The sequence below is a fragment of the Athene cunicularia genome (genome assembly GCF_003259725.1).
Source record: "Athene cunicularia isolate RWA chromosome 8 unlocalized genomic scaffold, athCun1 chr8_part1, whole genome shotgun sequence".
Classification (NCBI taxonomy): domain Eukaryota; kingdom Metazoa; phylum Chordata; class Aves; order Strigiformes; family Strigidae; genus Athene; species Athene cunicularia.
The window spans coordinates 345,548-372,341 of record NW_020799109.1 but is presented as its reverse complement, the minus strand read 5'-3'; the positions used below and the strand labels follow the sequence as shown (position 1 = coordinate 372,341).

At 46.7% G+C, this 26,794-nt stretch overlaps 2 protein-coding genes across 2 annotated transcripts in view; both read left to right on the top strand.

Moving 5' to 3' along the window:
- FPGT (fucose-1-phosphate guanylyltransferase) overlaps positions 1-5,351 on the top strand; it is a 27,396-nt gene extending 22,045 nt beyond the window's left edge. The window contains exons 4-6 of the mRNA XM_026853838.1: positions 636-742; positions 971-1,063; positions 1,842-5,351. Of these exons, the coding sequence (XP_026709639.1) occupies positions 636-742; positions 971-1,063; positions 1,842-3,259 (1,618 nt within the window). The 3' untranslated portion in view covers positions 3,260-5,351. The remainder of the gene's footprint in view (positions 1-635; positions 743-970; positions 1,064-1,841) is intronic.
- LOC113482777 (serine/threonine-protein kinase TNNI3K) overlaps positions 3,647-26,794 on the top strand; it is an 87,525-nt gene continuing 64,377 nt past the window's right edge. Inside the window, exons 1-6 of the mRNA XM_026853837.1 lie at positions 3,647-3,683; positions 4,301-4,423; positions 11,645-11,753; positions 16,842-16,927; positions 18,383-18,480; positions 22,025-22,135. Coding sequence (XP_026709638.1) covers positions 3,647-3,683; positions 4,301-4,423; positions 11,645-11,753; positions 16,842-16,927; positions 18,383-18,480; positions 22,025-22,135 — 564 coding nt within the window. The remainder of the gene's footprint in view (positions 3,684-4,300; positions 4,424-11,644; positions 11,754-16,841; positions 16,928-18,382; positions 18,481-22,024; positions 22,136-26,794) is intronic.

The window sequence follows — 26,794 nt, the reverse complement described above, 5'->3', positions numbered from 1 at the left end:
GCAAGGCCCGGGGCGTTACGGCCGGTGCGGGTGCGCGGCGCCGCCTCTGAGCCTGAGGGGCGGACCTCGGGGTAACGCGGGGCTCCCGAATTCATCCGCTCGGCCCGAGTGTTCACGTTTGAACAGCTGGAGAATGTCTGGATGTGTTTCCCCAGTGAGCGGCAAAACCTGACGGCCCAAACGCCGTCCTGCAGCTCCTCATTCCTGCTCGCTGCGATGTAGGAAGTAACGAATCTCAGTTCCGTATCTGCAACGCGGAGTAATACGCAGAGATTGATTTTCGAATATCTAGCAGTTTTAAGCTGTAGGAGCGCGTAAAATACCCCCAACCCTTGCCTCGTGTCCCCAGGCTGCTCCCCCATTTGCACGCCGTAAATGTCGGGAGTACTCTGAGCGCTCGCCTCGAGTCCTCGGCGAGCCGTGTGTCGCTCGCCTCCTGGGTTTTACGGTGGAGTTACAGCCGGTCGGAACGGTGAAATGCCTCAAACGCGGGGGCTGTTCGCTGAACGACTGGGAGGCGAAGACGTGGTCTGTTCCCAGGAGCTGGCTACTCTCAGTGCCCGAGCCCCGAGGCTTCCAGGGGGACTGTCCGTCTGGGGGGACCATCCATCCTGAGGGCCAGTCTGTCCGTCCAGGGGGTCTGTCCGTCCGGGAGGTCTGTCCGCCAGCCCCTCTGCGTCAGCTCGTCCCACATGGGGTGGTGGAAGGGCCGCTCGGCCACAGCTGGTTCAAGAAATTTCCAGTAGGTATCTCTGCGTCCACTGATGCTCGGGTTTGTTTAAAAGATCGTCCCGACAGCCATAACAACTTTTGGAAACTAAATGACGGGTTATTTCCTGCAGCAGAAGACAGCATTTAAAACGTGCCCCCCGGTCACCCCTCCGCGGCGCCAGAGCCCGGTGTCCTTCACAAGTCCGTGCAGGTGGTCTTGGTGCTCTTCTCAGCAGGTACTAAAATGTTTTTTCTTTAGGAAATGGTGGATCAACACTTCACGTTCTCCAGTGCCTGGAGGATCTGTATGGCGATGAATGGACATCTTTCATTGTGCTGCTAATCCATTCTGGTAAACGCTGTGCATTTTTCTTTCTGAATACGATGGCAGAGGAGTCAGAGTTCTGAAATACAGTTCCCTCAGTCATCCCAAGTGTGTCTGATCCGGTGGTTTGGATTTAGATTAATGCTTAAAAAGTATTGCTGTCGCTTAAGCATTTCTTCTCGGCACTTAAGTTGTCCAATCGGGCAGTGGCGAAGGAAGTGTAATTCAGAGTGTCCGAATGAAACTTCTGCTTGAAACACCCGCCCTCTCGGGGGGCTGGGGGCCTCTCACTGCAGGCAGACTGAACCTGTCGGGATAGGCAGAACACTCCCCAAAGGGCATCACTTCTGTGTAGGAGGAGGAGAGTATCCAGGTGATAACAAGCCACCTGCCCAAACCACTGCTTGTTCGAGTCACCTCTGACTTAAAATTCCGGGCAAGGGTGCAGGAGTCGTCCTTTTTTCAAGCAAAAAGCAGGCGTTGTTTGCTTTCTTCTCTAGCTGTAGACAAGTGTCCGTATTCCAGCTCTGAAGCAGACTAAAGGGAATGAAGTCAGCCACAATTTTCAAATAAGCTATTTAAGGCATGCTGGATTTTGGACATAAGGTCAGATCTGCTTTGAGAAATGTTGGAAGAATGATTGATGATTTTCTTTAGATCTGTCATTTTTTGAGGAATACTTAGTGTGTTACCAAGCTGGGTTTGGGTCTTTTATACCATTGTGTGTATGTGAAACAGCTGTGTAGGTTTAGGCTTTGCTTGTGGACAGCATCTCTGTGCGATTAAAGATGTCTTTGTTGTCAAGGTGGTTACAGCCAACGTTTACCAAACGCAAGTGCTCTGGGAAAGATTTTCACAGCGTTGCCTTTCGGTGAGCCCGTTTGCCAGATGCTGGAGCTGAAGCTCGCCATGTACATTGATTTCCCCCGCCATATGAAACCCGGAGTTCTCGTGACGTGTTCGGATGACATCGAGCTGTACAGCACCGGCCCCACGGAAACCCTCACCTTTGATAAACCCGGGTTTACGGCCTTAGCTCACCCTTCGGATTTGGCAGTTGGCACCACACATGGGGTGTTCGTTTTGGATCCATCCAGTTTTTCGGGGGAGGGAGGCCTGGAGTACGCGTCTTGCCGGCGCTTCCTGCACAAGCCCGACGTTGAGACGATGCGGCGGTGCGGCGCGGTGTGCGTGAGAGGGGCCTCTGCTCCGCCAACCTCGGAGTGTGTGTATACAGACAGTATATTCTACATCGACCAGAGCGCTGCAAAACACCTGCTGACGTTTTACAAGGAGGTGGGCACGCTCTGCTGTGAAATAGATGCCTACGGTGACTTCCTCCAGGCCCTGGGGCCCGGAGCCACTCACGATTACACACAAGATACCAGTAACGCCACAGCAGAGGAGCCGGGGCTGGTGGAGGTGCGGCGGAAGCTGTACTCCCTTCTGAGGGGAACCGCGCTCAACGTCATCGTCCTGAACAACTCCAGGTTCTACCACATTGGAACGACTCAAGAGTATTTGTTTCATTTTACAGCCGACAGCAAACTGAAGTTTGAGCTTGACTTTCTGCCTGTGGCCTTTAGCGCCTTCTCGGACAAAGCTGCGACCGCGGGCCGATGTGGCAGCGTCATCCAGAGCGTGCTGGAGCCTGGGGGTCGGGTCGGGCCCGGGGCCGTCGTTGAGTACTGCCAGATCGGGCCCGGGGCCTCTGTGGGGCAGGGCAGCATCATCAGCGGGGCATGCATCGGCCCGGGGGCAGACGTGCCCTCTGGCTGCCTCCTGAGCTCACTGAGCGTAAAGGTCAGCGGCCAGGTGAGGTACGTCAGCATGGCATTTGGGGTAGAAGACGACTTGAAAAAGAGCGTGAAATTGCTGTCAGATGTCCATTCACTCCAGTTCTTTGGCGTGGGCTTACTGGAATGCTTGGCCCTCTGGGGTGTAAAGGTTTCAGAGCAGCTCTTCTCCAGTGAGAATACGCGCTTGGGGTTGTGGACTGCTAGGATTTTTCCTGTTTGTTCTACTTTAAGTGAATCAGTTAGAATGTCGTTAAAAATGTTAAATTCTGTGCGGCACATGACAGCTTTTGACTTGAGTGGGTTTCAGCTCTTGTCTGTTGAAGAAATGCTCACCTACAAAGACGTGGAAGACATGCTGAAGTTCAGGAAGCAAATTTACGATGAAATTTGTCAACAGAGACAGAAAGAAAAGTCTGATTTGTAGAATGAACAGTACTTGAACAAATTCCCTGGCTTCGTTTGTGGATAATTGATTACTTCCCAGCTTGTAAAAATCATGAGAAAAAAGTACACAGATCTTTTCTCCGATTTCGTTGAAGCAGAAATAATGAAATTGCATTAACAATGTTGTTGCGGCATAACACTAATAATGCAGCAAATGCAGATAAACGGTTTTTCTGATGAAAGAAGTAATGAAATATTCCAGATCCCTGAAAACACTAATTGTTGATTTTTCTTGGGGTGCCAATTATAATGTTTTGTAGTCTTCGTCAGTAAGAATATGATACAGAACCAGTTCATTAGGAATTGCTTTAAAAGCTTTCCAGAGTAGGACACTAGCTCCAGCAACGTGCAATGATACAGCGATACAATGATAACACGTTTCTCTCTTTTCGACCTTCAAACGGGTAGAGACAAAATCATTAAAAGTACTTTTAAAATCAAAACATCCTGTCTTAAGTATAAATCATTTTATTTCTCATTTTTCTTTATTTTTAAATTTTTTTACACTTTCTTAGCTTTGATCAGAGGAAGAGCGTTTGCATGAGAGATCACTTTCCCTTGTGACTAATACTGTTGGGGTCAAGACCTGTTAGCAAGACAAGGTGCTGATGATTTGGGGTTTACTGTTAGAGTCTGGAAGCTGGTACTTTGATGGGCAGATGCCAGCTCTGTTACCCACAGATTGCTGGGGTGTGCCACGGGAACACCTGCGTTTCCTGTTTCTCTGAGCTGAGCTCTGGAGTCCTTGGAGCGAGGTTTAGCCCTGGGGCAAAGCAGAGGGGTGCCGAGCAGGGTGAGCCGCCGGTAGGCTGGCACCACCCTGCACCTCCCCGGAGCAACGGCAGCCTCTGTCTCTGTGCCCCTGCCCACCCGTTACCGACGAGGATCAGCGTTTCTGGTTTAGGTGCCAGAGATCCAGCTCCAAACAGAGAAGTACACGGTTACCCTTTCTGGCCAAGCCTGATCAAAACGGGAAGTGCCTGGCTTTTTATGTGTACGATTTCAAACGGACTTTTCTAAGCGTTCCCTGTTCCCACCCCCCTCTCAAACACTCGGGAGCTGTGCAGGAGGCGATGCTGCTGCGCCGTGCCCTGGGCTCTGCCGTCCTTTTTCAGCCAGTCAGTGTGTACTCTAGTGCTACCAGGTGGGAAAAAGCTTGTTCATGATGTTTATGTTCAGATAGCTCAGATCATTTATTTTTAATTTTGCTTCTATAATGCCTGCATTTTTAATTTTTCCATTTTGTGCTGTTTTAAGGGTGCACTGTGTATTATATCAATGTAATTTGACGGTAAACACAACGCAGCTTTTTCTCTGGCATGTATCTATGGCTGTTCATGTTTTATTTAGTGTTTCATTATAACAGTGTTTGTCTCCCTACTGACTGAACTCCCCAATGCCACCTCCAAGGCAGTGGTGTAACGGCTCCTGAATGTTACCCAAGCTGGCTTAACCTTCACCAGGCTGCAAGAGGCTTAGTATTGTTCCTGAAGGTCTCTTCTGAGCAAGAAGTACAAAGGAGCTAGACATGGAGGTTGGGAATTGCTGAGGTTGACTTCAAAGGAACAAGGAGAATTTCTCAGCAAATGGAGGTTTTAAAAGTCATTATAAACCACTAGTTTAACAGCAGAAACGTCAGTATGTTTGAGAACGCTGAGGGCTAAGAGAAATAGATAAAGTCACAAAGTAAAACCACAAAGTAAAACCAGCCGTAGAAGGTGGAGCAGGCGTGGTGGTTTCTGTATCATCCTGTCTGCATGGCCTGTCCATCTGGTGTTAGAGTGTACAGAGCGTTTGGGGGAAAACAAAGGGCTGACAGAGACTTTGCATCTTCAGCTGGAGGCCAAACTGTGTTTTGAAAAGACTTCCCTGATTGCTTCACCTGGTAGACAAGCTTCCTGGGTGGTTAGTCACTGTAAAGTGAAGTTGCATTCTTTTAATGTGATTATTCCCTTTAACTGCCATAATTGCGTTATTTCTGAATTCCCCAAGTGCCGTGTATTGATTTCATTGCTGAAAGCAACCTGGATAGAAAGGGAAAATGGATTTGCTTCTGACACACCAGTAATGGGGACAAAGCAGGAGGTGTTACGCGAGAACTCTGTCGGTCTGAGGTTCTGGGTGACTGTGGCAGCCGGCGGGGCGGTGACCCCACTGGTGGGCCCGTAGCCTGGCAGCAGCAGCCCTGGCTAACCCCAGCTCGGGCTCCTGCGGCGGGTGGGGGGAGCTGGGGGTGCTCTGAGCACCCACAGACAGTAAACGCTCCCCAAGCCCCACATTGCACAGCGGGTGGGGACGGGGAACCGCGCGGGGCTGCCGCGCCTGGTCCTGCTGTCACGGACCCGAAGGGGGAGACTCCCGTGAGGATTTGCTGGAAGTGCCCTTCAGCCCTGGCCGGGGAGCGCGGTGGCACCGCCAGCAGCACAGGGGTGTCGGCACCCCCGGAACGGAGACGGGGGCAGCATCTCCCCTTCGGCCGCTGCTCGCCCAAACAGTGCCAGCGGTTAAACCCCCCGAGGGGCCGTCAGACCTGGCACCTGACGGAGTTGAACAGCCTGTGGCTCAACATGTCAGTGAGGGGCTAGAAATATTTTCGTAACCTCTCAGTAAAGGCCGGCGTTACCTCTGTTTTGCAGGCCCGCGAAGCAGGCGGTGTCCAGCCCCATGTGAGCTCTCAGCAGCGTGTCCGTGAGCTGCTCTGACAGGATAAAACACGAGATCTTGAGGCAGAGAACTTCATTAAAGAAATCTGTTGTAATGCAATGAGCGCAGATTTGATTTACTAGGTAAGAAACATCAGACTCCTTCAAGTCTTTACGCCACTCCATGCTTTCCTTTTGTACTAAATATTTTTGTCTCTAATTTTAGAAAGCAGATTTCAGTCAGTGTGAGCGGTAGGTACTGCCAGCAGGCTGAAGGAATTCATTCCATAGGGATGGAGTATCTGGATTTGTACTATTTTTCATTTTTAAACGACAGTCAGGTTTAATGTGACATTTTATGAAAAACATTTTTAAATATCTTTAATACAGAGCTCTATTAATTATTTCCCCCCATGTTGTTACGCCACGTGGGGTTATGTGTGTGCACGTTCACCCACACAATCTGTAAATTCAACCCTGGACTCCGCGCTTAGGAATAAACACTTTCATGGGTAAGCCTCCACTAATTTCCACTGAGCCCCAGGAAGCGCGTGTTTGCCCGTTAAATTTCTAATGCATCCATAATCCTTTGTGGTCTTTCTTACTATCGATAAAATTATTGCGAAGTACAAGATTAGAAAGTTTATGGAAATATTCAGAGAAAATGGACTGTGCTGTAGAGAGTATTAGTGCATAAAGATTGATAATGGTATTGGCAATCCAGGCATCCATCTGCCAGGGGCTGGTGGAGTTTGAAAATGGAAGTACACATCCATCGCACTTTGATGAATTCTGCTGAAAGGATTTGGTAGACATAAGGCATATTTTTCTGCAGGCTTTCCTGTGAGTTTTAAATGCCGAAACGTGGCTTTGCCCTGTCAAGCTACAGAAAGTAGCTAGTGTTGTTGATTTTCCCGTACTGGCTTCAGATTAAAATCTGAAAACCTGGAATGAATACCCTGTTGGATTCAAGTCACTAGGAGTTTTACTTTCGATTTAAGCAGGGGCCAGGATTTTGCCCCTGGCAAGCACGTGGATGCAGCAAAGGTTTCCAGAGCCCACCAGGGACGGAAATCTGGAGCAGCACAAGGGCTGCAGAGCTCTTTGGGCACCCAGAGAGCGAGTGTCCCAGCCCTGCACACCGGATCTTGTTAAAGTCAGAGAGTCCTCAGGCTGGACACTTCCTGACAATAATAATCTCGGTCTGATAGACACAGTATGTGTCTGTATTCTGTTTGTATTGCATCCTACGAACTTTAGTTAATCTTCCCATTTCAGTCTGCTGTTAAGGTAGATTACAACAATTTTCTCCTGCAACCAGCTGGGATAAACCGGCCCCATGGAAATTGAAAGTCTTGTGTGAGGCCACACGGTAAAACTTAACGGCAAGATAATAGTAATTACGGGGCTGCTGGTTTCTAGCATCAGATTCTGAAAACAAGATCATCGTGGATTCTGGCCCACAATTCTCCTCCAGTCTGAGTAATAAGGGAGGCAACGGTGAAAATGCCAGGGTAGGACCCTGTAAGAACAGGAGGCAACTGCTGAAATGTGGAGTTTTCGTCTTGATTAAAGCTTATCAAGACTCGGAGATGGATGCAGTTTTCATATGGGCCTCTAGATCATTGTCTGGCTCCATCTATCCTGAAATGCAGCTCAGGCTGGTACAGTCTCAAATAAAGCCAAGATGAGTGTTTAATGATTTTATTCATGTCAGCTTTCTTTATTTAATTAGTTTTGCTGTGTAGTGCAATAATAGGTCTCATAATGAACATCATCTTAATGATTTCCCTGAATGCTTTGAGAGCATGCTATAATGAACAGAGATTTAGCTATACTGTATATATTACACTATGAAATTTGAGAGAGGAGGATTATTTCAGTAACCTTTTAGGCAGGAAATTGAAATCTGAGAAATTGGGCACTTAAAAAAGAACACAAGGGAAGGCAGCCGAAATAAAAATGAGCAGCTGAAAGGTATCTGTGCCAGAAGGATTTGGGGAACTGACGAAAGAAAGTAAGCTCCAACAATCATTTGGATCTGCATAGAAATGTTCTTGACTTGGACAGGGAGTTTGTCTGTGCTGGAGCTCAGCGGTTCCAGCCCCCTCGTTCCTAAATCTCTGATGCAACAGCTTCATTTTCTGCTCTCTGCACATGTGGAAAATTAATCCCTGTGCAAATGTCACTGCAGTATTGTGAGAACGAAAATAGCAGTACTGTTCATCTGCACGCTCCTTTTAATCCATCGGCACCGAGAAGCCCTTGTAAACACCTGTTTCCTTATATGGGCTACAGAGCAACTTGTACTTTGTTTACAGTAAAATGCATTTTCTTGTAAGGCCCGTTTCACTCTCTGCGACATATCTGAATATCCCCAGAATGACACTGAGGTGTGTAGGACCAACTTGCAGCCTCTCAAAGTTATGATATAGGCATGTTCTCATTAACCTGAAATAAAAATCATGTCAAAAGAGTTTACCCTGTAAAGCCTCCCTGTGAAGGGCATTCAGAGCAGAGATGGGTGCCTGGGGGAGCCCCTCGCTGGGCGCTGGAGCTCCCTTCGCCTTCCCCAGGGACAGCGGGACCTGCGGCACCAACGCCAGACAGAAAAGGGGCCTCCCTGGGGCAGCTGGAGGCGACCCCGTGATTTTTACCCAAACTGACAGTCTTCCAGTTTGGGCTGTTACGCATCCAGGCCCCGAGGTGACGGCAGCTGGAGTCCGGCTGCTCCGAGGTCCTGACATGTGTGGAGCAGCCAAGTCACGGCCCCGGCCAGTCCCTCACGGGATCGGGGTGCTGCCGGCCCCCCGCAGACCCCGGGCCCCCAGCAAGGTGGGCAGAGTGGGCAGCGCTGCGACAGCCGGCGGCTCCACGGGCGGAGGACAGAGGAGTCGGAGGGCACCAAGCCACAGGGTCTGGGAGAGTCGGGGCTCCGAGGGACATGGTTACATCCTCACAGCCTCGGCCGCAGGGGGTTCTTTCATAAACCTCAAAACTTTCACCCAAAAAGGAGAACACGACGGGTTTTATTATCGCTCCAGTGAAAACTGAAGTGCTTTTGCCCAGATCACGGCACAAGAGCGAAAAGTCAGAGATGTGTCACCTCCTGCCCGTGGGGACGCTGAATGACAACGCGCGGCCGTGGCGAGTTCCCACCGCAGCCCCATCTGGGCCCGAGGTGTCCCCCAGGCTGCTGGCCCCAGCACTCTGCTGGTGGCCAAAACCCTTGTCTGTGGCTGCACAACCACGGCTGCGCTGTAGGTACTCGAAGAAAAACAACCGCCACCGGGCTGATGAAGGCAGTGGGAGAGGGGAGACGGGTGCTGAATCGCCAGCTCTTCCAGTTGCTTGGCAACCAGATGTGGAGGATCCCTCACCAGGCTGGTGGTGCCTTTTTGCAAATATTTGGTTGAATATCACAGGACATGTTGTCAAAGCAGTTCAAAGTCTTCCGGAATGCATCCTTGGTTTTATGTGTAAATCAGTGCAAATAAATGGGTGAGCTCGTGCTGTGTCAGGAACCACCACCCAGGGCACGGCTGTTTACAGTGGGATGCGGCGTGATGAAGACTTTATGGATGTGCATTATATTTACATACCTTCTTGCCTGAGAGCCTTAACTGAGGAAACCAAGAACAGAACAGCTGCTGGGGTCGATCAGCACACTTTAAAGATATAAATACAGATATAATATTGTATAAATATACGTGTGTATATAAGCATACATATACAAGTATATGTATACAAATAAAAAATAAAAAACAAAAGGAGGATAAACGACAGGCACAGAAACCAGCATGAATCCCATAACCGCCTGGGACAATGTGTCAGGTGGTTCCATCTGAGAGGAAACCCCCGGGAAATGGATATGAAAAGGGCGGACAGTGAGCGAGCAGAGCTGTGCTAACCTGTGGGTTACTGAGGAGGTGAGTTTGCGCCCGTGAGAAGCAGCGTTGTTGTGCTGTTAACCGATCTTTCACAGACTTACAGGGGTGCACCTGTGCACACAGTCGAGACTAGTTTAGGCAGGGTTTGTTTGCAGGTGTGTGCACACACATGGAGCCCGGTTTGCTCAGGTCACCCTTCCAGCTGGCCAGAGAGCGGGGGTTTTACTACCTGGCTGTGACGTTGGGTCCGAGATAAAAACCTGACAAACAGGACGGGTCAGACCGGGCGTGGGGTCAAGTGACGTATCTGTGCAGATCCCGGACCTCGGCTGTCCTGTACGCGGTCTGCGTGGAACATGCACACAGCAGCAGGATGGTGTCCTCGTTCATTTCTGGAGAAATTCCACCCAGAGCTGGAGCAGCAGCAAAGCGAGCTCAAGCATCTCGACCGTGCGCTGGCAGGCAGCGAGCACCCAGCCCCGGCTGTCGGCTGCCCCCGGCACACTCTGCTCGTAGCGTGGGGAGGGGGATCCTGCCTGGGCCTGGTGTGCCCGCAGGGGAAGGCACCGAGCCCCCCACAGCCGGCGCGTTGCCTGCCCTGATGCCCTGGGACTTCCTTAGAACCACGACGTGCACAGGCTTGGCCCAAGTGCAAAAGGCCGGCGCTGCGCGAGGGCAGGGCTGGCCCCCGCTGGGTAACACACCCAGACACCCCAAAGCCATCGCCAGCTCCGTAATGTTGTGGGGTGAGACTGTCCCCCGAACAGGGGACGCCCCGCGGGGATCCTGAACGTGTGCTCGAGATTCAGCTGCTTAGAGTCCTTTTTCTCTACAGAATTGGTGCCAAGCTGCCAGATTACCCGCTCCCCACCAGCTTTAGGGGTTTTAGGTATTCCGCGGAATAAAGCAAGGGTTTCTGTTGAAACAGATTTTTAAGCAAGCTGATTAGCTACTTTTGGTATTTTTTTTTTCCAGTTGACAGCACAGACCACTTTGCTCTGTGTCATTGTTGCATGACATTCCATTTGGCACAGGGTTTATTTTTAGCCAGAGACTATCAAAAGTATTTTTCAGTAGGACTGTCACCGCTCCTGAACAGGGAATCATATTACTCCAAGAACTTTGCTGAAACAAAGAAGATATATTGGACAAATGGGAAATTATAAATCTAGACCAACCCAAACTTGCACTGGTAATTAATGTTGCTTTTTTAACTGCAATATGCCATACATCCGTCGGCAAGGAGCAAGTGATATTTCAGGGAGTAACTCATCGCTAACTTACTGTTGTGTTCAAGGAGAAGGTATTGTGTTGATCTTGGCTTTACGAGAAGAATGGCTTCACCCAAATCGCAGTCTCTAGAAGCAGACAAAAAGCCAGGAAAACTAAATTTCTGTGGGCAAACCTCTAAGATCATATTAACATAGAAGATTATGTTGATTTAACTCATACTTCATCAGAAAAACTTTTAAACTTCCAACCTTTTTATGCTGTGTCTCTATGCTAAGATTTAGGATATAAGAGCTACCAAATGCAACATAAGGTTAAAGATTTCTCTTGCTCGAGTTAAAAATATTTCTGATAAGGATTCCTATGCATTGGTGTCTATGAAATCAGTGTGTATTTGTCTATATTGGTTTCAGCAAGAATGGTTTAATAGCTGTAATATTTTAAACTTTCATACTTTAATATAAAAATATATGGAACGGTGTATAAGTGGATGCTTCAGCAGCAAGTGCTTTGGTTACTGGGATATTATGATTTGAGTTCCTGTTTTTTATAGGTTTTGAAGTGCTTTATGAATCAGGATTTTGTTGTTGTTGTTGTTGTTAGATGAATGGAAGAAGAAAGTGAGTGAATCGTATGCTATAATCATAGAACGATTAGAAGATGACCTGCAAATCAAAGAAAAGGAGCTGGCAGAGCTGAAGCATGTCTTTAGGTAAAGTACGCTGGAAATCTGTTAATTTCTTTCAAACAAGTACTTGCTATTAAACAGTATTTTCAGTTTCAGGTGTTTTCTTATGGAAGGAGTTTCTCCCGTATGGAATGCATGTTCTTTAAGGTCTATTTTGGGGAATGTGTCTTTACAGTCCTGGGCTAGAGTCCCACAGTATCGTACCAAAATTAGTGGCCATTAATTACTCATGCCAATATTTTAGAACAAACACCTCTGTATTTTTGTGAATTAATTAGCTTTAATGGGACGTCTATGTTGTGTGGTTTTCAGTTTTGCTAATGTGTTTCTTCAGACAGGAATATTGCTGAGGAAACATATTTTAAACAAACACAAAAGCAGATAATCCCCTGAAAGTGGATTTCAGATTCGTGATTGTAATCACTTTCTCAGGACAGCAGACGCTAACACCCAAGTTCACCCAGCTGAGTAACATACTTACACGTTGCTTATCTGAAAAGCTCGACTGCAGAAAACACCCCGCTTATTGACTGTGAATAAGTAAGGAAAATGATCAGGTAAATAATTTCAGACATCGAAACCACTTGAAAAAAATAAGGGATTCTAATCAGAAATAAATCACACGCTCAGAAAATCCAAACTGGTGGTATGAATTATTCATCACACTTCCTTTCAGCCAGCGTAATTATCACTGTCTGAGCCTGTTAAATGAACGACGACGTTGGCCTTTCCCCGCAATGCGCCGGCCGCTCTGGCTCTGATCCAGGGAAGGACTCGGTACTGGCCTCATTTTAAGCCTGTTTAGTAGTCAAACTAATTATCTTAACAAATGGGAGCCTGAGTACTCTTTATTTTAGAGAAGCAACACAACTGAGTAGATGGTGAAAGTGCTGAATTCCTGCATTAGCTAGAAGAATAAAGAAAAAAATTCTCTCCGAGGTTAATCAGCCCTTCGGCAGCTCAGCCTGTCCCTCTGTCCCGCTGCCCACCTAAGCCTGCCGGACGTCAGCCCAGCTCCTCCTCGCAGGTAGGGCACTGCTCCTTCCCACCAGAGTGGGGACTGGTGGTACGGTTACGCTGCGCTGGGAGGACTGGTTTGAGTCAGGCCTGGGAAATCAGCCAGTGATTTCATTCCCAAAAGCTGCCTTCATCCATGAGTAATGAAATCAGTCAGGGTCTGTGAGCATCTAAACCCCAGATTTGGCCTGTGTAAAAAATCACTTGACTATATGAGAAACTTTCCTGCAGCAGCAGTGGTTATTTTTGGAAGAGTTCTCATCTCTGAGGTAGCAGAGGAATTAACAGGCTTTTTTTCCCATTGTTAAAACAAACCCATTTATTCAAAAAATTTATGACTGAGAAAGCGGATGGTTAATGGAAGATAAGGCAAAGGAGGTAATTTGCCTGATGGAAATGAAATAAGTAGCTGCTAAAGTCCCTGCTCTGAAAGGTTTGGGACATAACCCGGGCAAAAGTGGCAGAGCCCAGCAGAGGAAAGACCCATCAGCGTCCCCGTTCGTCCTTAGGGAGCACAGGGCAGGGGGGTCTTGTCCAGGGCCATCGAAAAAAACGGTTCTAATAGCCAGAATTAAATTTATAAGTATCACCTGTCCCTTCCTGGGTAAAAGCTGCCCCTCTTCTGTCCCCGTATCTCAGAGCCACCAGTGCAGTGGTTTACTGAAAAGAGCACCCTAAAATAAAAGGGAAGAATTTTGTTTCCCCAAAACATGCAATTAATTCTTAGGAAAGGAATTAGGAGGACACGCAGATAAAACTGAGCCCTGAGTGCGGTCATCTGAGCTAATTTTCATTTTCAGTGGAGGCCTTTTAATCGCTGCTTTTAAGACATAAAACTTTACTTGCAATATTTTCCCAGAAAAACATCAAAATTTTGCCAGTTTACAAGAACTTAAATCATGCTAAGACTGAATGTCATTAAGAAATCAGACTGAAACTTTTTATTATTATTTTTGAAACTGGGAGAAGAGGAAAATTTAAGTATATAGCTAAAAAGGTAAAACCTGGAGTTTTAGCCACACATTAGGTGCCAGGAATGTGAACTTTTAACATAGTTCTAAGGATGAAAATTGAAACAGGAGAAAGGGCTTTAGAGCACGACAACAACGTGTGATTCGGAGACTCGCAGAGTTCATCCTCCAGCCAAAGCAGCCCACTCCACCCCGCAGTCACCGCGGGGCGTCGATACGTGGGGTCGTGCATCCACACGAACCCAGCGTGTTTCAGGACAGACCAGGCAACTGAGGGACTTGTTCCCCAGAACCGGGGATTCATGTTTCCCCTCAGCTGCCCCTGGAGGAGAACCTGCAGAACAGATGAGCCTTGTATCGCTGCCGTTAGTCACACTGTGTCAGAGAAGAATGCACACAGATAAAACACATTTGAAGAATGAGATTTTATTTTTACTGAGCAAAACATTTTCCACATTAGTAAAGTGGGAGTGGCAGATGCAGGGCTGTCAGCAAACAAAGATAAACGTGACTATAATGTGGGAAAAAAAGCAGTTTACATTTAGGACCTAAAAAAAATGAGTTTCCTTGATACGTGATACCCTTCTAAGGAGTGCATATGAAAATCTAGACTGATGAAAGAATTGATCATCTCACTGAAGCAAAAGTTTAGGCAAAATGAATTCAGTATTTGCTTTTATAATTAAATGCCGTGCTCTCTTTTTATCAGGCCCATACCCTGTCTAAATCAGGCACCGCTGCTGAACATTATAGAACGCTCAACACTGACAGCAGGCAGTCAGGAGTTCCCATCAGAGGGGTCTTCCTGATAGAAAAAGTATCTTCCAAAAAGCGATTTTTCATGAGAAAAAATGGTCAGTATTTCTCACACGGAAAATATTTGATTTTTACATAATTAATACTTAATTACAATTTCACTTAATTTTAGTTTGAATCCTTAGGTTATTTACTTACCAGCACAACCCCTGGTCTGTCTGTACCTCACGCCCCATCCTGGGGTGGGAGCCCCTTGCGGCAGCGGGGTCACAGGGCTGGGCGCTGGGGGGACCCGTCCCGGGCTGCCCCCCTGGGGACCCCCGAGGGGACCCATCCCGAGCGCCCCAGCCCTGCCCCACGGCGCCATTTGATGGCTCCCAAACCACCCCGCTAATCTGGAAAATTAACCGCCACGTTCTGGAGTTCAAATCCTTGCTTTCAAAATAAAACCCAGAAAAATGTGGTGGTTTAACATTTCCAAATTATTTCTGCCACACTTCATGAAAAAGAACATGAAAACACAGGTTTTATTCCTGGTTTGGAATGATAACACACACTGAACAAGCAGGATTTCTTTTAGGATAGACCTAACAGCAGCAAAGACAAGTCTCTGGCTTTGTCTGCGTTTTAAATTCTATTTAAAGAATAAATTATTGAAATACTTATTGAAAGAAAAGGCCTAAGGGTCCCCTTGCTTAGCAGGGGTCATCTTGCTAAAGGGAGCTTTGCATAGGTTTATATCTTGAAAGGAGAGAGTAGTATTAAAACTTTTATTTTTAACTGTAAACCTGAAAAACCTGTGTAACAGTGCCAGTCAGTGTAGATACACAAATCTAAGAGTTCTGCTGAACTGTGATCACGGGTGACGCTGAATGGAAAAACCCCAAACTTCCACTGACAGACCAGCATCGGCATTCTCCACAGAAATATTAATGGCCACGTGTATTTAATTTTTAACAACTGTAATTACTTAGAACGTTTGACAGAGCAGTTACAAGTCAATCTGTGCTAAGGGAAAACTGAGAGGACAAAAGCTACAACGGTGGAGTCTAGTGATCCTTTAACAGGCTGGAAGGAACAATAGAGGGGTCATTTTCCTTCACACTTCTCAGAGGTTTTCTTCACTGATTAAAAAATTAATGAGACACTTCAGGCAGTCCGAGTTTTTCAAGTAAAGCCGTAACGCGTGTTTGGCAGGATGTGTAACCAGAGGTGGGTACAGCTCCAGCCGGGGGGGGTACTGCTCTCTCACCACCTCACGGGCGTTCACTGGGGGACATAAAGATGTCCAGGCCCGCTCCCCACAAGCTTGTGCAAAGACACTCTTCGTGCTGCTTTGTAAAACCAGAAGCACCTTTGGGTTGCTGCTCCTTCCCTTTGCTGCCAGCTTTTCTGGCTTTATTTGATGAAGTGCTTTACTTTTGAGCTTTAGCACGTGTTGTACGACAGGGAAAGGAGAATGGAAATTAATGAATTATAACATTGCATAGGTGGTGACATTTTTATATATGTTCTTTTTTTTTGTGCTGAAAACGAAGAGAGCACTAAACACAAGTGCCGAGTCTCTTTTTAATGAGACTTAGTATGGATCTTATTGAAGAGTTATTGTATTAGAGATGTATTTATAATAATTAATTCATTTTAATTATTCTTTTCATCCTTGTGTGGCCCGGGAAGCACTATGAAATCATTAAGCTATATAAAAACATTACACTGTACCAAAAATGTGGGAGAAAATTGAATGTTAAATTGAGTTTCATGCCCCTGCCCCTCACCTCAGGCTCCCACAGACCTTCTCAGGGCTTCATCTGCCATTAGAACTTCAAACCCTCGGCCAGAAATGGAACTTCTGGAAAGACTGAATCATTTCCCAAAATGCTTTAGAAACATCCTTCCTCTAACCACTGCCAAACCTTTGTCTGAGCCCTGGTTACCTCCCGTCCGTGTGTCTTTCTGGTTTTCTTTTTACTTAGCTTGTTTGCCTCTAGTTCTGTGCACATCCTGCTCGTCATTTTAGAAAGAATACGTAGATTTTTAAAACACTTCTTAGTTATTATTGCATCAATAAATTGGTTTTGCATGAATTACTTATGTTTCTGAAGAGTCTTTCCACTTTTTTCCTCTAGTTTAGCTGAATTTAGAATGTATATACTGTGACTGAACAGCAGGATTGTTCAGAAAATAATAAATCTGGACTACTCACTTGACATCAGTAAAGTATTTCTAGATTTACAGCGCGTAAACTGGGTATAAATTTAGCCCTGTCTCAAAAAAAGTACATTGAGATTTCTCTTTTAATTTTTTTTCCGAATGAAAGAAACCGTGCTAAAGGACAAAAACAGTAATCATCTGTAAAATCTCTTTTCAGCTCTGATGAAGCCTTCTGCAAAGTCAATTTAAATTACCGCACAGAAAATGGGCTCTCTCTCCTTCATTTATGTTGCATATGTGGGGGTAAGTATTTGGAATTTGATGTTCTTTAGACATTTTATTTACATGGCCCCTGACCTGCTCTGGCTGATAACTGTCGGGAGGAAGGTATTCCCAGTGAATTTCTCTGCGATGTCCCTGCTGACGGCTGGACGAGCAGCTGGAAGCCTCACTCTAACCCCTGGGGTTGAGTCAAGTCACACTGAACACCACTGCGGCTGAGCTTCAGTCCAGGAAAAGTTTGGGCTGATAAAGCACCGTGTTTTACTATTTACAGATGTTCAGCTGCCTCCGAATGACTTGCCATATGCACGAGTTAATCAGCCCCTACTCATCACTGAGCATTGCTCCACACCTCTGTGTTCTGTACGTGCTGGAGCCCCCAGGACAGGGCCCCCTTGTAGCAACACTTTGCCATACATCTCTTTTTCTAGTATTTTCTTTCATGGTGATTAAAAGAATAATTCAAACGCTTTGGTGAAAAATATCAACTGAATAGAATTTTTGCAGACAGCAAATCAGCGTACAAAAAGAGTGCAAGATGTCTTCTGGGATGTTCAGCGAAACGCACTAATGGTGGAATTTTCCACTCCCATCACATTGCTGCTCTGGTGTCCACGTAGTGAGCCACTAGTGCACGCACGCACTTTGCACTTTTTATACAGTTTTCAGCAGAAATTGGCTGAGAGGCAAAGGGAATTTTACCCTGAGGGTGCAGCTCTGCCAAGCACCTGCTAATGCCATCACACCTGATCTGCTCAGCCCTGGACGCTGAAAACTGAGTGGAGCTTTACTCTGAATTTCAGGGAGTGCAAGGTCACACCAAAGGTGACATCGGTACCTGTCAACATTAGAGCGAGTGGTGGGGTTGCTGAGAGGAAGGTTAAGAAAACACAGTGTTAATTAATCAGGGATGGCATGTGAGCTCTGGAAGGAGGGAGGGGAGCTGTTAGATCCAGCACTGTCCTCGTCACTGTCACGAGTATGCAGAAGGCAGATACATTTTTATATCACCGCTGTGCGTCGGAAGGGTAGCAGGGGGGCTACTTGCCCGTGCTGACGGTTAGCCCCCCGCAGAACCACTGTCCTGAAGAAGGCTGGGTAGAGGGGCAGAGCAGGGCTTCGGTCCTGAACAGACAGAAGAGTTTGGTGTCTGAGAAACCAGAGATTCGGGAAGCATCTGCTCATTTCTGGAGTTCTTTGCGTGGTCTGGATGGGAGAAAAGGAGTTTGCATCTTTCGAATGTTAACGAATCCTAATTAAAGGGCCAACAAACAGTGAGCCAGTAGATGGCCAGACCTGCAGCAGGTAAGGAGGTGGTGCCCAGTTCCTTTTGGAGTTTCACAAGATACATTTTATGACTTGACCCAGGTCAGCAGATGAGCTACCTATTTCTTTTTGCGTTCACACAGAAGTTTCCTACTTCATCTGCACATTCTTTTCTGTAAATTACTTTTTTTTCCAATTTTCATCCCAAAGGTAACAAGTCCCATATTAGAACTCTCATGCTGAAAGGACTGCGCCCGTCCAGATTAACCAGAAATGGATTTACAGCTCTGCACTTGGCCGCCTATAAGGTAAATTATTTCTAATAGAATTGATGAAAAGAAATCAGAACTGAGCAGCTTATTTGTCAGAACTATCTAGTTGAACTCTCTAATTGCTACTTTGGTGAAAATCTAAACCTCACATTTACAGTGCGTGGGAAAATGGCCTATAAAACCCGTGCATGGGAAACCAGCAGGTGCTTTCGCAGTGTCCATGAGGACATGACACTGCTTTGGAAATATTGATGAGATCCTGCAATGCAACTCGAGACAGAGGACTGTTCTTTTTATTACTGTAGCTATTAATAGAAACAATCTCAAAGGGTTTTATTTGACAATTTCTCTCTTTTTTGCTTCTTTTTTTGTTGTTCCTCCTCAAGTTCCATATTCAGCTTCAATGTTAATTTTCTTCACTATTGTATTTATCTTTTAAGACTCAACAATAACAGTAGCAAGGGGACAAAGACAGCATTTTCCTCAAGAATTGTTATGATTCTTATTTTGAGATGGAGCATCTTAGAAACTTAATCCATGCATAGAGTAGCCCCAAGGGCACTTAGAGGGAGCTCAGATCAAATGTAAGAGTTCCTGTTGAAGACTGTGGTCTTCAACCCTTACACACCCATAGGTGCCACGGGGCCGTAAAGCCTCTCCCCTGCAGAGCTCCCACGGCAGGGACCGCTCTGGTCCGCTGCACGTGCAAGGCCCGGGCAGGTTGAGTAGGTCGGCACCTCTGTGGAGTTCTTCCCTCTGCGGCAGGAGGACACAGACGTGGTCGATGGTCTTTAATGCCAACACCCAGTTCCGAAGGCAGCAGGGATCATCACAGTCCTCCTCCAGCAGCTGCCCTGCGCAGGAGGAGACCGTTTGCCTTTGATTAGGAAATAACCCGCTGATTGGGGTATTTGTCCAGAGAGAAGACCAAAGTCTCTCTGGAGGAGAGCTCGGACTCATTGTGCCCGTCACGAGCTGTGGCTGTCCTGGGGCGAGCAACCAGCTCTCCACGGAAAGGGACGGGGGGGTGAGGATGGGGGGCGGGAAGGGGAAGCCTAACACGGGCCATAGGACGCATAGTCGTGAGTGTTATTTGTGTGAGGAGGACACCGAGCCCCCGGTGTAGCCATGGTTTAGCTACTGGGGGGGGAGTAGGAGTGGAAAGAAAGAAGAGCTGCAAGCAGCAGCTCGTGTGATCTTGTCTGAAGGTGAGAAGAAAGACCCTGCCCCATTCCCAGTGCTCACTATGGACTAGCTAAGCCAACTCCTGGCTCCAGGGCTGGATTCCATCACTCCCACCACCAGAACTCTGAACTTGTCCCAGGTGCCTTTAGAGTGGTCATTAGATCGGCTGAATACTCAGCCATGGAGCCAGAAGCCCAAAAGTTCTGAGATGCTGGGGATGGCTTATGCTCTGCAGCCCTGTGGCTTAACCCCGTGTGCTTGCACCGTGACCAACCTTCCTCTCCTGGGGACGATAACGAGGCCCTGGCACAGGCTGCCCCGAGGAGCTGGGGCTGCTGTGGACCCCTGGCAGGGTTCAAGGCTGGGTTGGACGGGGCTTTGGGCACCCTGGGCTGGTGGAAGGTGGCCCTGCCCGGGGCAGGGGGTGGGACTACAAGATCTCCAAGGTCTCTTCCAGCCCAAACTGCTCTGTCATTCTGTGATTCCATCATCCAAGCACTTGCTATACCTTACCTTTTGTCTTGGAATCCCCGTGTTAGTTTCATTTTACAACCACTGGTACCAATTATCTATGCAGGCTATAAAATGATGACAGCAATCAAATCTTGTACATCATGGGATGAAGTGATGGTTTACAGCAACCATAAAAGAAACTTTCCCCCATGTGCCAATAATTAGCCAATTGCCTAGAAGAATTTGTCTGCCTTTATTTAATGTCAATCTCAGTAAACGGTTTCCAATTAATAATTTAGCTGGAAAAAAAAAAATCCTTTGTCTAAAAAGAGCTTTATAACAGATTTCTAGGATGTTTTCATTACTTGGGAATAGTTCTGGTTTTGCTATCCAATCTTGTCTGTTTTCCCTGCACTGTAAAGTTAATAAATCTCCTGCATCCACTTAGGCACAGGACTGTATCAGTGACTTACTTAATCATTCCGGTCATGTATGCAAGATCCAATATCTTCAGGTTGCACAAAGCTAAGCAAACTAGTGTGAATTTTGGGATGTAAAATAAGATGCAATACAGCATTTCCCCCATAAGTGACATTTTAAGACTTAAAGATTTACCATGAGTTTCCCAGTGACAGGTTTTGTTGCATTATAGTTCTTTCCCAATAAAATATAAAGGAGCCTAGAGATACCTCAGTAACAATCAAACAATGTACACCGAGACCGGGCAGCTTCTTGTGAAATTCCTTGACATCTGTGTTCTGAATTTTGCATGGCATTCCATAAAGCAGGACTGGGACAACTGGACTGAGTCACTAATTAGAACAGAACATTTCAAGGCAATTCAAACTCAGCCTGTCTTCCCAGGCCGCACAATACCCAGCCCATTACGCAGCCAAATGCCACGTTTCGAGCTCCAAAACTACTTGATAGGGAGTGATATAAACTTTACTGTCCATTATTATCAAAGAGAAATTCCTGACATTTCCTGAAAAGAGGAAAACTGTTTCAGTATGAACGCTTTGCTTTCACAGACATATTTTAACTGCTGCTTCGCTGCTGATGATTTCGTTCTTGTACTCTTTCATGTCTGCTTTGAAGAGTTGGAGAACAGTGGGGAAGTTTGGAGCTTTTAGTATCTTTTTTGCCCTTGAGCTGTGCTCATTTCTTCTTATGAAACAACAGTGAACTGGGGAGGGCTTATCCCTGGGCTGGATGGTGATGGAAGGCAGATCCCCAAGAAGGGAAGATTGTGCTAGCTCCAGCTGGGCCAGTTAAAACAAGTGATGGTGAGAAAGACAGCGAGTTCTGCCACTGCCCCCAGACCAATCATTTCACTTCTCTGGGTTCAATTTCACTATTTGTAAATCAGAATCTATTAACAGTTGCACTGCCTGGACACTGTGTGTTTCTCAAGGTCATTCATATCGCTATCGTTTGATAGTGCCCCTTGGTGCTGTTATACCTGGAAGAAGTTATAGCAGAAATTGCGTGCATGGCAGGGAAGAAGTGAAATGATACGGAAAATAAGCTCACGGTTCAGAATTCATCCTGGGAACTCCTCGGGTGCTCCCCTTCTGTGTGAGGTGCTGTAACATTTGGACACGCAGGACAGTCTGGGTGAGAGCTTAATGTGTGAGCTTGGAGACTGCGGCATCTTTAGAGACATCGTAGAATCAGAATAGAGACTTTTTTTAAAGATACGGTCTTTAGTGTCTCAAAAGAGAGAGTTCTGGTGCCCAGGACAAGTCTCCCCTCCACTCCTGTCCTCACCCCCTTGTGCTCCTGCGGTCACAGCCACGGTCACGGCCGCAGTCACGACCGCGGTCACGGCCGCGGCGCAGTAGTGGGGCAGGCCCAGACCTCCCCGGCTCCCTGTGCCCGCCCGCCCGCAGCTGTTGGAGCCGGCTCCCAGGAATAACGTCTTCTAAATGCTGCCCCTTAGGACAACGCGGAGCTGCTGACGGCGCTGCTGCACGGCGGAGCGGACATTCAGCAGGTCGGGTACGGGGCTCTGACAGCCCTTCACATCGCCACCATCGCCGGCCACCACAAGGTACGAGTGTCCTGCTCCCTACGGACAGTTATGGAAGTGAGGGGTAATAGTAGCGGGTCAGTTTATCTTAGAGTGACGCCCTGCAGAACAAAACTTGGAACTGCTTAAGTACAGCTAAATTTTCTTTCATTTTTTGTACATTTTGGGAAAAGCATGTCTGTTTGTGTATATTTACATCGAACAAACATTTGCGAAGGACACAGATCCGTTTGTAATCTCTCACCTTTACATAAATGTCCTTAAAGTCTTGGCGTAAATGGCACTGCCCTAAATATGAGAAATGTTACCCAATAGACACCTGATGAGACACGCTCCCTCAGACATGTCAGCATTTCTGCAGCTGGATATGGAGTGAGGCTTCCAAATACCGTCCGTCTGAGTGTGAAGGAGTGAAAGAGTTTTACTCCCTCATGTAGGTGTCACGGGCTCTGCTTCATGGCTCTGTGATTTCCGCTGCAGAAAGGGACAGAGGTTCTCAGTTCAGAGCTGTTTTATACTTCGGATTAGTGCAGAGAAAACCGTAGTCGGGGCAAGTCTAGCGTGAACCCCCAGCATCCATATCGATAAGTCTGCTGTGGTTGGAGTTATCACTGCGGGGAGCAGGGGGAGGGAGGGAGGGAGGGATGAGGCTCCCCAGATGCCTGTAATCAGGCCCTTCCCTCTCTAGACATGCTGTCAGTCATGAATCTGTTTTCTTATCATTTACCACCTCAGTTCAGTCATTTCACACATCATCTCATTGCTGTCACCCTGGCAACAGCTCACTCAGCGTCATTTATTTATTTTTTTAATTTCTTAAAGTACTGGGTGTGCAAAATTACCTTGGTAATGAAGGGTTTATGGCTGTAAACGTTCTCATGAATTCAGGTACTTTGCTTTTTATCTCCTTCGGGTCCATTAAGCAAAGATTTTGTCCTCTGCTTTGAGTAAAAGTTTAAACTTTTGCAGAATGCTGGACTAATTGATGGAGACGGAAATATCAGAATTCTTTAAAGAGAGATAATCAGCAAGAAATGCAAGAAAAAAAAAACAAGTACAAAGAAGGAAATCTAAGTGGTATTAATACTTGCTTTTACGCTGTGAATTTAGTTGTGCATCTTAGACTTGTAAATTCACTTCAAGTAGAAGAGTTTGGCTGGATGACGAGAAGGAAACGTGTGTGCAGCTTCCGACAGAAGAGCCTGTGTGCATGCACGCGGCAAGAGAGGGAAGATGTCCTGGGGACTCCAAGTCCCAGCAGCCGCTGGGCTTACTGACGTACAGAGAGCCATCCCTTCTGCCACGCTCTCAGTCACCCGACGTGCACACACACCATTTACTACGCGTATTTACATAATTATATATTGAAAGAGAGAAAGGACACTTCTTTTCAAACAGGCAGTTTTGTTGGATTTTTCTTTTTTTGGAAAATCCCTTTATAAATCTTCTATACTATCCCAAGGAACCTGCCATCACTTAAATACCTGCTCCAAGAAACTATGAGGCTGGCCGCTGCAGTTCAGCTGAGGAAAGGCGATACGTCTTAATTTACACTGTTTAGATTTTCTTTAATGTAATGTTTCTGTTTAGTCTGAAGAAATTATCAGATCTCTGGGTCAGCACCAATACGCTGCATTTTCTATTTTATTTAGGCTTTCAAAGATGCTGATAAATCCCTACTGGAATCTGCAGTCAGGATTTTAATTTCCAGTTAATTACATCTGAATTACTTTGAAGCTTTTTGAAAATTGCACCAGGGCACCCTTTGCAAATTTTTGCACTTAATACTTGCGAGTATTTCACCTTGTGCGTTAACTGCACGTGCACATGGGCAGAGGCAGTACCTAACGGCACAGTAGCTGTCGCAGGGCTCCAATTTCTGTGGACACTGATGCAGATAACGATCCCAACAGCAAAGCAGTCACCGGGAGAACGAGGCCATTTGTTCACACAGAGCTCTGAAGAGCTTGTACAGCCGCACTTCCACGAGGGAAGGCTGTACCCGCAGTGAATTTTCTGCTATAGTTTGGCTGCAGAGGGCTGGCGAATTGTGAGAGGGAGGGAGGCAGAGGTTCATTGGGGCAACAGTCCCAGCGCTGGTCGGTGTAAGGATTGCATGGCAGGACCCGTGAAGGGGAGAAGCTGTGTCCATGGAAAGCTGCCCCGTTTCTTATGGGAGTAGACGTCACACCGTTTGACCCCGTCGGGGCTATGTACGTGTGTGTATACGACTCTGCGTGAGTGTGCGTGGACGGACACTTTGTCTGCTGGGACCCTTCCCAGGCTTGAGGGCCACCGAGGGGACTGGTGAATTTGGCTTCACCTTGCAGCCTCCAAAATGGTTCCAAAATGACTTAAACCCAACAGGTGTGTTTGTGCTTCTAGTTAACAACAGGATGGGTAAAGACACAGATGGTGACAGCCTGAGTTACCTGGAGAGGCTCTGTGTGGGAAGGAGGCTAAGCGGAAGGAAGGTTAAAACAATTTACGGGTGGTCACACCAAGGAACTCAATTAAAAAGCCATTGACCTTGAGTGTCTCCGTCAGCGGCTCCAGCGGTGACCAGGGGACAAATCAACCCGTAGCGTCTGTTTCAGCCGGCGCGTGAGGAGGCGCGTGGCGGGGCAGCTGGCCGTCTCTGTCCCAGCGCCGGCTCTGCGGGGGGAGGACGGGCCCCTCGGCGTGTCGGCCCACAGGCAAGGCTGGGGCGAGCGGGCAGCGGGGCGGTGGCGTCGCAGCGTTTCGTCCCTGAGCATGCGGGCCCCGCTCGTTCCCTCCCAGCGCACAGACAGCTCTACGGGCCAGCCTTGAGTATCCCACTGCTCAGAAACAGGTGAGGAGCCACCACATCTAATTGTTCCATGCAAGGATTATAATGAGGTATTAACCAGAGCCTTAGCTCTTCAAGGACCCTTTTTTCTTTTATGGACAATGTACTTAATGTTTCCTCTCTGGGAAACACAAAGCACTCTCCTCTGCGTTGGGGTTTCAAGTAATTTTTAAAGTGAGTCCTGCAAATGCCAAAGGAAGGCTGCTGTTCGTCTCATGTCTCTACCTCCTGCTGAGGTTATTGAAAAATCAGGGTGCTCAGAATCCGACGAGGATAAAACCGTTAACTTCATAAGACATAACTGACTGTGAGTGGTTTTGAAAAACCCCTTATTTCTTCCTTGGAATGATCAGATCTGTATCAGAAGTGTTCTCCAGAAATGGAGAGGGACTCTATATAACTCGTTTGGTTCATCTGTTGGTCTGGGCACTGGAGATTCACGGTCCAAGTGCAAGCTTTGCCTCTCACTCTTTATACAGCTTTGAAATTTGCAGTCAGATTAGAAGCTCCTCTGCTAGATTCAGTAACTTATTTTGTCCAAAATTTCATTAATATTCATGGAAATATAGAATAATTTTTTCACACCCGCCCTTAAAAATAGAATAAATTTAAGCAAGAGAAAATAAATTTTTGTTCATCTTGCTAATTCCAATAAGATAAATAATTATTTATACCATTAAATAAATAAATAGCAGAGCTACACACACCAATCTCTGCTACATAGCCTCTTACTGCAGAAGACTGACTATATTTAAGAGAAAGATAGAGAGGACTGGGGAAGAAATTGCCTTGTTCCCCATTTCCCCGAAGAGTCAGGCTCTGGCGGCCGCTCCATCACCACACCTGGAACCACTGGTGGTCGGTTCCGTGAAGTGGGGTCACCGAAGGCATCAGCCTCCGCGGGATGTTCCGGCTCATTTGAGCCAGCGAGGTGTATAAATATTTCATGTGCTCGATGACTTAGCGCCGCCACCAAAACTCTTCCTTTTGCTTATTTTATCTATTAATGGAAATATCAGTGCTCAATGGGAAGAATGAAAAATTGATGAAAAACTATAAAATAAGCTGATGACCATATTAAAAACATCACCAAATTAGTTTAATAAATCTCTCATTAAGTCTGCTATTTTGAAAACATTAGATGTTTCCAGCCGAGGGTGGGTATTGCCAAGTAAATAATGCATGTGCCTCATACACATTTATGTGTTGTCCAGTAGCATCACGCTGCAAAACCAGTATCATTCCCTGCTTCATTTTGTAAATTAAAGTTGCCATTCTGAGATACGACATCTGCGGGTGCGTGAACTGGACTGAGGGTTGCAGGCAGGATGCGCCACTGCTACTTCATTTTTGCAGCCTGCAAACCTGAGAATCTGAAGTGTGAATGTGTTTGTAGCAAGGACCCATTGGGGAAGAGGGACTTAGCCCCATCTTACAGATTTTCTACATTAATAGATCCCTTTTCATTTAACAGTCACACGTTACACCAGCATGTTTGTCATCTCCTGTCTTCACGGGAATTTTAGTGGTAACAGAAGAATATTCGAATTACTTAAGAAGACTTGAAAAATTAAATTTAAGTGAGCTTATTTAAGTGGTCCACAAAGTCCCCATTTTCTTCTTTCATTCCATGCATTTTATGCTGGTGCTGCGTCTTCCCAGCCCCTTGTTTTAATCTGACACCAATTTTTCAGACCTTTTCAGAACCATTCAGGAACCAGGGATGCAGAAATGGCATTCACACAGCATCAGTGTACGTGGCTACACAAGCTGCAAGGTAATGGGGAATCAAAAATCCTCAGAATTTGCCTCTCCCTGAGGATCCGACCAGTGATGAAGACAGCGGGAAC